At 46.7% G+C, this 11,604-nt stretch overlaps 1 protein-coding gene across 1 annotated transcript in view; it reads right to left on the reverse strand.

The window, feature by feature from the left end:
- Positions 1-10,206, reverse strand: part of LOC133003959 (rho guanine nucleotide exchange factor 17-like) — a 59,867-nt gene extending 49,661 nt beyond the window's left edge. The window contains exon 1 of the mRNA XM_061073795.1: positions 4,596-10,206. Coding sequence (XP_060929778.1) covers positions 4,596-9,905 — 5,310 coding nt within the window. The 5' untranslated portion in view covers positions 9,906-10,206. The remainder of the gene's footprint in view (positions 1-4,595) is intronic.
- Positions 10,207-11,604: the final 1,398 nt, after the last annotated feature.

Raw genomic sequence — 11,604 nt, forward strand, 5'->3', positions numbered from 1 at the left:
GTTTATTGCATAAGCTCCTTCCTTCGCTTAAAGGTTCTGTGTGTAAGATTTGGGCTGAAAGGGATCTATTCGCAGAAATTGAATATAAAATAATCCAACTTGTTTTCTTTACCCTAGAACGGGCTCTTTGCATTTAAATACTTTATATTTACATCAGGAGCAGGTCCTCTCTAGGAGGTTGCCATGTTTTTTTTCTGAAAGCTTAAGAATAGAGTTCGATGTGGCAGGAATTCTGATGGTTCTTTTGGACCCTCACAATATCTGGGGCACTTCTTTTTTCTTAATTTGTTTAGAATAACAGCTCGATCAGACTGTACAGGCCTCAAGTCAATGCAACGATAAAAGTAAAATAGTCAGTTTTTCAAGTACAAGCCCACCCAGGTACATAAAACCAGAGTATTTTACCATAGATGATTTAATCAAGTAAAAAAACAACCACCTCACGCATTACTGCGACTTATGGATGAAAAAGTCTGCTGCAATAATCTTTATGTGCAGAAACATTCCATCATTGCCCATATGGCCAGACCACAATCATTCACTTGATGGAGAACCATTTCCTCCCTGTAATGTGTTTAAACGTTTCGCAGTCACACCTTTGGACAAAAGTAGCTTTTAGGCCAACGAATACCACAGTCACTTAAAAGTGAAACAGCAATCCAGTCAACTGATGCAATATCTCCACATCTCTAGCTTTACATTTCCTCCACAGCATGGCTCCATGTGGGGAGGAGTGGGGCTTGTAAAAGGGAAGTTAAAGAGAAAGACCGGACAGAGGGAAAGTATTTGATTCCACGTGGGTGGCCTGATAAAACAAAGTCGGTGATAAATCTGGAAGCTGTAAACACTGGACTTTTAGACCTAGTCCATTCAGAGGAGAGCACAAACATCTGAGTTTCTTTCTCCCTCTCTACCATTAGAACTCCTTCAAAAGCATCCTTTCCATAAACCTGCACTGGCTCCATCAACAGGATCCACAAAGACAAATGATTTCATATGTCTCTGAATCACCTTTTAAGATAGAATGAAGAGTACGGTGCATCGACAGCTGCCGTTTGCTCAAGTCCTGCAGGAAGTCCATACAAGCACATTAATGTCTCTGTATTCTTTTGAATTCAGACTAAACTATGTCTGCACCACTGACTGCCAGCACTAAAGTTTGGCAGTGAATGACTGAACAGATTCTTGCTTTTATTAAATTTACTTTCATCCTATAGCCACATTTAGGTAGGAATCATGCTAATTTTAGACAGTATTACTAAATTATGAAGTGGCTGTCTGTATAAGACAGAATGAAACACTGATGTATTTGAGAGTTTTTTTGCATAAAATATTGGGGTCTAGAGAAAAAAAAATGTATACTCTTTGTAATGAAATGCTTTAAGAAATTTGCTTTTGTTTCGAGTAGAGAAATCAAATGATGCTATATTAAAATAAAGCCAGTAATGTATGACACACATGAGTCCCTGGGAGTCGTCAGCTCTTTTGTGAAGTTGAAGACTGTGACTGTTATGAAACAAGAGCAGAAGGAAAGACAGGCATTCCTGCTGCCTGCTTAAGTGAAAAACACTTAAACAGTGAGGGGAAGCTCATGAACACGCAGACACACTCATTCATCGCACAGAGGAAAAAACAATGTGTGTATCTGGTTGGACTTTTTTCAACAAACAGCAGTTAGTAATAATTTACAGCACTATTTGTTTGAACCTGTCTGTTGAGCTGCTGCTGTGAAGGAGGACCTGTTCTATATCGGAGAAGGGTTTGCCCTGACAGGACAAACTGAGCTGGTGAACACTCCTTCAGGGGAAGATGCTGCAGGAAAAGTTAAAAAAAATCCAATGATCATTTCTTCTACTTGTTTTATGATCCATTGTGATAATCCTGAATTGTCAATCACTGTTGCTCCATGTTACTACAGTTTCTCACATAGTACATGTCTTAAATTTGATTTTTCACATTTAAATTCATGCTAATATTTTTTTTTAATCCAGGAAATTGGTTCCAGCAAGAGGACCTCAACATTTAGGGAAATGTAAGCTGCTTTGAGACGTGCACTGAACTCAGCACATAAAATTACCCAACGGGGCTGTATGTGAGAATGTAAAGGTCTGAGTCAGATCTTCTCCTGCCAGTCCTCTAGTAGAATGTCCGAGTGAGCCCATCTGAGATTACAGCAATGAGATTTTTCAGGATATTCCCAGTGAGCAAGTAGATGTGTTTTTAACGCACAGAGGGATGCGTAACTGGACAAATAGCGGTTAGAAAGTAGAGGAATACTAGTAGAAGACCAGGACAAAAATGTCACTTTGGAGGGAAAATGACATTTAAGAGCTTCTGAGGATAAGAATCCGGTGTCGCGTGCCGTTAACAAAAACATGCAATCTCCGCAGCGGATTTCCGCAGGACATTTATACGTCACATCCTGCTTCCTGCATGCATCCCACACCTGAATGTTGTGGACACACTGTTCTTGTGAACGCATTCTCCCCGAACAATTTAATGTCAGAAAAAAGAAAGTGCATTGTGGGTAAAATGAGCCAAACTCCAGTCTCCAAAAAAGGAAACGTTCCTTTTCTCTCACCTTCTTTCTTCTTTTTTTTATCCCTTCATTACTTTCTCAGAACTGGTCTTTGCTCCATTTCAGCTTCGCACAATTGTTATTACATTCAGTCCAAATCACTCACTCACTCACACACACATGGTCACTCACAGTCCCAGTACAACGGAGCTGTCGGGCTGCTGCTCTAAATACAGTATGTTGGCAAAACTCTTGGCTCCAAATGTTTCAACAAGGCACTGATATATTCCAGAACAATAATATGCACACACACACATACACACACACACACAAAGAGGAAACCAGTTTATAATACACACACATGCAGACGGGACACAAATTTGCACACACCCAACACAATGGAGTGCAGGGACACACACGCCAACCGGTACTGCTGGACATCATCAAACACTTCAGTTACCACAACAACTTCCTATTTCCCTAAACTCATTTCCTGCTTGGCGGGGTCATTCACCAGCTACTGCTGCTTTCCCCACAGAACAAGTAATGAGCAAGGCAGTAAAACCATCAACAGCTAAGGAATACCAATGGGTATAAAAATGTATTTCAAGGGGCAACATAGCAGCTTAGTGAGAGCAGGTCAGAATCAAGGAGCAACAAGGGTTAAAAAGGAAATACATATGCACCATATGGCCTCCATACCTGAACTGAGGCATTTCAGGGCTGCAAAATGGTCACTGACATTATATAATGAAACCACAGTCCTGGATGATATGCTATATTAACTTCGGGTCTCCAGTAGAGTCGATGTGTGTGTGCACGAGGAGAGATGTTAAGGAGAGGTTTTGTCTGGCAATGAACATGTATGACAAAGTCCACAGAGGAGAACCTTGAGTATAGGGCCTGAAGAGAGACAGGGGTTCGGTAACAGAATGAGCATATCAGGCCAGAGGAGTCAGGGAGACCCTCTGCCATCATCGAGCAAAATATACTGGAAACACAAGACACAAAGAAATGTATAACAAACTCAAAGAGAAACAAAATGTTGTGTCTTTCAGTCTGAGGGTATAACTCTTATGTAGGTGGGGTGATGGGGGCCTTTTTAATGTCTGTGCCTGGCGGCCCTTTGTGAGCCCTTAGAGACTCACATGGACAAACACATTAAATCCTCGCTGCCCTGCAATATCATTACACAAGTCAAAGAACAAACCTCAGCATCAACAGCGTGGGCCTTTATCTATAACAAGTTTAGCTTGATCATGATAATTCTTATTCTAACTGTTATACTTATCATGATATTGATTGTTGATCACAGCCAAATCAGTTTACTTTTCTACTGTTATACAGTATAACAGCCAGTAAAGGCCTCCCAATGTTTGAGCAAATACAGAATCACACACGCACGCACACACACTCAAAACACACACGCACCAAGCACACACATGCATTGTCTGGATGAACTGTTTAATATATCTCCTCTGTTTACTCCTGGCCGGAGACAATTGATATTGAAAGAAACAACAGACATACATGCAGCAGGCCTAGTCTTCTCCTTAATGCCCTTTGTCTGAGATTTGTTTAATCCAATTTATAACATCCTCTGATGTTTGTTTAACACTGGTCAGTTTTTAATGGCTTCTGTATTGTAGTACTGCTCCCAAATGCACTCTGAAACTAAGCATGAGTCCTGATTCACAGCACTTCAGAGGAGCACAGACACAGAGATGGATTGGTGTTGGAACCCATACGAGAAAATCCAGTGTCAATGTGCATGACAACATCAAGGATTGTTTTAAAACAATTCCCAAACACACACTATTTTAATAAATCTGAAAAAAACAGAAACGGAGAACACTCTGCACCCTTTCTTTCTCACTCGAATACAAACGTTAAAATTTGACAGTTGCATTAGTTCTTTGAATTCAAATCCATAAATAACATCAAAAGAAGATCATTAATCTGATGGTGAATTATCAGAACTCCATGTAACAACATAGCATTGAACACACCGCACATCACACCCTCAGTCAAACATGACACTGACAAGGCAAAAGGACAGAACTAAATCTGTACTCACCACTCTGGGCTTGGACCTCTGTGCAGTCGGCACGGATGCGGCTTCCTCTGTGCCCTTCTTCTTTGTCCTGGCTTCTGTAATTCCACTTGTGCTGGTCTCGCTGGGCCCCTCTGAAGCCAACACATTTTCAGCTCCATCTCTGGGCACTGGAAGAGGCACTGGAAGAGGCCCTGGGCCCTCAGTGTCTCTCTCAGAAGTGCTTAGTTCAAGAATATACTTCTGAGTCACAGCTTCCAGAGAGGGGGCCTCGTCTCCTGGAGGTTTACTTAACATTGGAGCCCCTGCAGTGGGCTGGAGAGTGAGGCAGTCCACTTCCTTCAGTGACTGGAGTTGTGGAGGTGGGGAGATCGGGATAAAGGTTGAAGGTTCGCTGGCGTGGCGGACATGCTTGGGTCTGTTTTTTGGTTTGGATTGCAGTGAGGGAGGGGGGAGAGGCGGGGTGAGGTCAGTTTGGTCACTCTGATACTCCTGCCCCTCTGGACGCTGCTCTGGGGGCTCAAAGGGGTCCTCGTGAGGGAAAAAGTGAGCCAGCCGGTTTGGACGCTTTCTGGAGGGCCGGCGAATCATTCTCGGTAACAACACTTCAGCGAGCTGGAGGTCAAAGTTAAACTTCCTCAACTCTTCTTCTTTCTCCTCTCCACCTTGGTCTATGACATCATTATCTTCCTCACCATGGGAATCAGTGTGGGGAAGGCCCTCTGACTGAGATCGAGCCTTCTTGACTTGATTAGTGCTGTTTGAGCGGCGATGCGGCTCTGTTAGCAATGTCTGTTCAGCTTGAGCTTCTGGCTCCCACAGTTCCCCTCTCTGCTCGCTCAGGATTGGCTCACTGCTGGAAGGTGGGATCTGGCCAGGTTGATCCAGCTCACTGATTGGCTGACCTTTACATTGAGGGTCATTATGGGTGAGTAAAGGGGCGTCACTGCGGCGACTGGGGTCACTGAAGGACTTCTTCTTGGGAGTTTTGCCATTCCCATGGTCATCTGTCATCAGTCTGTCCATTGCACCTGGTTCAGACACAATGCTCCGTATCACCCCACTGTAATCCTGAATGCCATCATCCCGGAGCCCTCCATCGCTGTAAACTGACAAGTCACTTGCCACACTACCCTTGTATTCTGACAAGGTGGCCACAGCAGAGTCCTCAGATACCCCTCCCCCTCCTTTGACTGACAGGGATCCTAACAGGTTGCTGTCTACAGAGGAAAATGTGTTATTCCCTTCTTCTGCCACAGAACAGCATCGCTGAGGCATGGGGTCACTTAGAGAGCGGTAGACTGTGGTATCCCCATTTCCAACAGCTCCTGTGGTTGACTCAGCATTACTCCCATTACTGGAATCAGACCCGGTGTTGTTATTACCAGAAGGGGAGAACTTGCGCCTTCGACGAACAGCACTCGGGGTCGCAGGGGTTTCGTGTCCTCCTCCTACGCTAGTAGCTGATCCCTGCAACGCTACATTAGCGGCGTTAATCTCCTCACTGGTAGCGTTGACAGTGTTGATACCAGCAGTAGAGCTCATGTCCATGATAATGCAGTCACTCTCAGCCATACGGGCAAAAAGAGGCAAGGAGGGAGGTGCACCGACTTCATTCACAAGATTTGTACAACTCACCCTGTTCTCTGGCCTTTCTTCTCCCTCCTGCTTAAAGCATTCCCCCTCATGGAGAGCCGACTGCTTCCATACAGTGACAGGTTGACCTAGCACATCCCTAGGTATCCGAGAACCCAAATTAACCCCTGCTGACCCCAGGAATGACCTCTCGGAGGAGTCACCAGGGCACACCTCTGGCTCTGTCACGATCCCTTCATCTGTCAAACTAGACTCGTGGCCTGAGAGTTCATCCAAAGAGCGGTTGTAGAACATGCTTTCCTCCGAGTCGCCCTTTAGTAAGGCTCTCTCCGTCTCTCTGCTCGGTCTCTTAATTTCCTCCCCGTACTCTGTGCCCCTGCTGTTTAGTTTTTCTAACTGCACATTTTGTCCATCCCTCTCAGTCTTCTCCCTCTCCCTGTTCTCTCTCTCCCTCCCATGTTTATCCCTGTCTTTAGTGTTCTTAAACTCAGCCTCTTGATCTGCCCTTGCCTCATCCTGTACACTCTCGCCTGTTTTTACCTTCGCCTCTTTTGTTTTAGTGACCTGGAAACATTCATCCTTCAAATCTTCATCAGTTCTCCTTACATCTACATCATCATCTTCTTCCCTAGTACTCATCTGGCAGATGTCTCGGATGACTTGCCTAGCTTCTTGCGCATACCTCTCCTGCAATGGAGATTGCATGACTTCCTCATTATCGTCATCAAATCCATAATCTCTCATTCTTTGTCCTCTCCCACCCCTGAAATCCCCCCCATCACTTTCTACTTCTCTGTCTGACACGGACACCCTCCCTCCATCTTTCTCTCTATCTAAGTCAAGCTGCTGCTCAGAGGAACTCCTCTTCGCAGTACCACCTCTCAAGTAACACCTTTCAGCTGTGGCTGGTTTGTCTGAATAGGTGAAAGATTTTGCACGTCTTAGGGTGGCGGTCAGGTCTTTCAGTGAGGGGCGGCGGCCAGAAGGTAAAAGGGTCCCTCCTTGTGTCCGTGAGCCCATCCTGTACACTGACCCCTCCACAACACCAGATCTGTCACCTCCACTTGGCTTGCGAACTTTGAGCTCTGACAGGTCAGATTTCAGAAAACTCAGTAGAGTCATTGTTTCTGAGGCGATGTCAGGGTTGGACAAGGATATTTGGCTTTTATTATCATCATCTACCCCATCTTCACACTTTAATGCCTTATGCTCACCCCCCCTAACCGCTGTAGGTCCCACACCTTCTCTAGCAAGTACATTAGGCGAGGGGGTCACTGTGGGCAGAATTTTGGGTCGCAATCGCAGTGGCGTACGGGAAAAGTTATCCCCGTGGCCAAAGCTCGGGGAGCGGTACATGGTAAAATTCCCATGGTAAGTTTTACTCAGCACGGACAAGGATGCAGTCCTGCTACTGCTGCTTCCAACCTCACCCGCATTTAAAATCACATTTGCCTCACGGTTGGCATTGCCTTCCTCCTTCAACGTTTCAGTGCTGGAATACCGGCTGCTGCAACGGGAACCACCAGGACTGGACACAAATGGGGGGATATTGACCTTTGACACTCGTGATACCGAGGATGTCATTGGTGAGGAGATGCGCTCCCATTGCTGCACCCTGGCTCTGTTACTATGACCACTTGACCCTCTTGTTGAGTGGCTCCGGGATAAAGTCACTGGAAATTCTCCTCCCGTGTTTTGCAGGCGCTGCCTCTCTAACGGCTCCATTGTCAAGGCCATTTCACTGTCACTGTCCTCTGATTCGCCATCATGATCTTCGTAATCCTCACGGCCCGTTGCTACAGCAGCTCCAATGACTTTCTTCTTCTTTCTCAGCGAGCGGCGGCGCACTGCCTCTCGAACGTGGGGGCCTAAAGAACCGGGGCTGTCCTCCTCACTGCCTGAGGACCTGCCAATGCCCTTTGCACCCAACCACCCATTTTTATTGCGGGATAAATAGCTGCCTCCTCGCTCTATGGCACCTCTTTCTCCTCCTCTGAAGGAGAGGGATGGAGCAGGGCCAGAGGGACCACTCCAACCACCTGCTCCACCTCCTCTTCTTCTCCTGTTGTGTTCCTCCTCTTCGTCTCCAGAACTAAACCTCCAGCGGGAGCTGAGGGAAGAGGGAACTCTCGCTGGGGCTCTTAGCTCAGCAGAGAGAGCTACAGTAGAAGAGGAGGTAACAGCTTTATCTGGAGCTGGAGCCGAGGAGGGGGGGGAGGAGGTGGATGCTGGTGCTATAGAGGAGCTATGTGAGGAATGTAAACTATCCCTGGGCAGCCCGACCCCCTGTCTATCCCTTCTCTCCCTCACCGTCGGATGCTGAAGAGAGCTGGAGCAGCGGGAGGTGTCTAAGCTCAACGATCGACTCCAAGACGAAGTAGCAGGGGGTTGAAGGTCAGGGTTGGGGTCAGATGTCGACCCTAGTGTCCCGGGGGTCTTACGGACTGCCTCTGTCTCAGTGCTGGGACTGTGAGATCTGAATGGAGATGGGTTAATCCTACGGTAATGACTACCCCCCGCGCAACCGCGACTGCTACTGCTCTGTGAAGTATTTCTGCCAGAAACTTTGTTGCAGTGGGAACTTTGCGTCTCTATGTCAGGCTCCTCATCATTGGAGTACTGCTGCTGGTCAGCATTGCAATTAAAGTCCATACCGCAACAATAGGTCTCCTCAGCAGTACTGCCTGCTCTGCTTTGTGCTCCAGCTATACATTTGTTATGCAAAGCCAAACTCCTACCGTCATTAACAGAGCTGCAGGCTGAGAGCTTGTCACTTCTCTCTGGGGGTCTGAGCTCTGGTCCTTGGTCCCTGCAAGCTGCCTTCAGATTCTCACCATCGTCTGTCTTGTGCTGCGAAACATTGCTTTGTCTCTCATCAAAAAGTTGTCTGATTTTGGTGACACTGGGCCACTTGTCTGGGTGCAGGGGGACAAAGTCACCGTGGTGGGTGGAGGGGTAAGTTCTGTGAGATTTACAAGGTGGAGGAAGCCCTCTGCTAGTGACATCCTCCTCTTCGTCAGTAATCAAAGACTTTCTGGGTTCAGAGGCACATGCATTGATCTGTGAGTAGTCTCTCTTACCAGGGCTGCTGCTGCCGTCGGCGGATACACGTGTGAAAATCCGCTTCTCTGAGTCGGATCCAGACACAGAGTCGGTGCCAGAGTGAAACTTTTGCACCTTATTGTCTGTGAGAGACTCTGCAGCAGCAGTAGAAGTTGTAGTTGTAGTAGAAGTTGTGGTAGAAGTTGTTGTAGTAGAAGTAGAATCAATGTCCGCGAAATATCCACCGCTAATGTCTTCGTGAAAAGATTTACGACCCACCGACCCGTCTCTCCTGGAGCCGCTGGCCCGGGGAAGAGTGCTGGTCCCCCGCCTCACTACCGACCCGTCTCCCGACGGAGCTGCTCGCGTCCCGGCGGAGCCTCCGAGGGAACCGGCTCTGCTGCTGCTGCTGAACTTCTCTGTGAGCTGGCGGATGGATGGAGAAATGGAGGAGAGTGGGGTGGAGGAGCAGCTCTTCGGGTCTGCGGTCGGGAGGCCGGCGGTGGTGGTGGTGGAGGTGGTGGCAGAGATCTTGGAAACTTTTCTCGACAGAGGAGGCTGCTCCGGGGGGAGGAGGGCGCCGCCAGCTGCGTCCGGAGCCCCGGGTCCGAGTGGCTGCTCCTCGCTCCTGGAGCCCAGCTTCTTGAACGAGACGCTGCGGTACACAGCCTCATTCCGCCGCTGTCTTCCTGCCATTGTTCAGGTCTCCTCACTTTCACACACGTTTACATGTTAACCCCTCTGGTGTCACAGGATCAATCCCTGCTCAGAGTCCAGGTCCATTTGCCCTCCGAGTGAAAACACAACAACAAGTTCAGCAAAAATCCAAACACTTGAAATCCGGTGAATCGAGGCTCCTCACAGAAAGTAGGTGAGCTCCCCTGTGTTATCAACACTTACATGTTGTCGACTCCCGAAACCTCATCCGTGCACAGGAGGGAAAGTTTTTTTTTTTTTCTTCCTCTTTGGGCCCAAACTTTCTCAACCTGTTCACAAACACAACTTCTCCATTGTTATCCCCCCCCCTGCTTGTTCTCCCCCAGCCCACCGCAGGGCTCCGGCTCGGCTGCACGTCGGGCCCGGAGCCTCTCTCACTGCCCCCGAAACACACAAGTTCAGGGATTTCTGCATTTTCTCATGATTTCCGTGACTTGTGTTGTGTGTGTGTGTGTGTTTTTTTTGTTGGTCCATGTTAATGCCTGAGATAGAAGTGGGTGGGCGGGACTATAGGGGTATAGGGGCTGTCATCATAGCCCCTGAGGGGATTGAGAGGAAAACACTTTTTCTCTCTTTTAGATGGGAGATACACTCTGTGTAGTTCTGGGCCTTTCCCTTGTGAGAACATACAGAAGACACAAATACACATTCAAGAACCATGCACTTGATGACAAAGCAGACATCATCTCATTACCTGGCATGAACTTCTTAGTTTCAAAACTTTTTAAAAGTAGCACAATAGTTAAAATTCAGAAATCTAGTTAACTGTCACATAGGAAGGATTCATATAAAAACACTTAAGGTGCAAGAAAGCAGAAAAGTATGTAAACAGTAGTTTTATTTTCCTCTTTCAACTTATCTTTGAGTTTCCGTATAGATTTATCTTTTTTAAAGTGCTCTTTTTAATACTTTATTTGACCTGAAATACCTTTGAAACTGTGCTTTCAGATTTTGAATAGTTTTCTTTTAGTTTAGTCTCTGTGTTGTTCCTGTACAGCACTTTAAACCTCCCCTATTGTATGAATGACATTGTGTGTGTGTGTGTGTGTGTGTGTGTGTGTGTGTGTATGTCTGTGTGTGTGTGTGTGTTTTATCATTTTAAAGCAAACATTTGTACATGCAGCCTTTGTTGTAAGACCAAACATACCACAATAAAAACTGAAGAATGTGCAGTATCTCTACTTGCAGATGAAGACAAAGAGGAAGCAAGGGAATGATGCACATATCACACTTCATTTTGTACCTGTGATATTCATCAGTAGCTCTATATCAGTGTTTTAGGAAGATGTTGGTCCATTAGTGTGTCAGCATTCAGGGTGGGGGGGTTGATGGGGTCAAAGAAAGAAAGTTTTCCCTCGTGCACAATAAACCCTCTGTGGTGCTTCCCATGCAGCAGCAGCTCCTTTTGTTCTGAGGGGGAATTCTGTGTTACTTTCACTGAGGGGCAACAGCGCCCCCCACCGGCTGGGAAATGCCACGAACCCACAGAATCAGTTCTGTATCATTGCTGCAGGATTCAGTTGTATTTAATCAGTCGAGAAAATTCAAAGCTCAGACATGCCGGTGTGGTTTTTCCTAAATAAATAACTTTGAAGACTGTAATAGACAACGGCATGTTTACTGGTGGTAGTAGAGATGCACATACCTTAAATCCACTCTGCTGCAAATGTTGTTCGCC

This window comes from Limanda limanda, chromosome 6, assembly GCF_963576545.1.
Source record: "Limanda limanda chromosome 6, fLimLim1.1, whole genome shotgun sequence".
In the NCBI taxonomy this organism is placed as follows: domain Eukaryota; kingdom Metazoa; phylum Chordata; class Actinopteri; order Pleuronectiformes; family Pleuronectidae; genus Limanda; species Limanda limanda.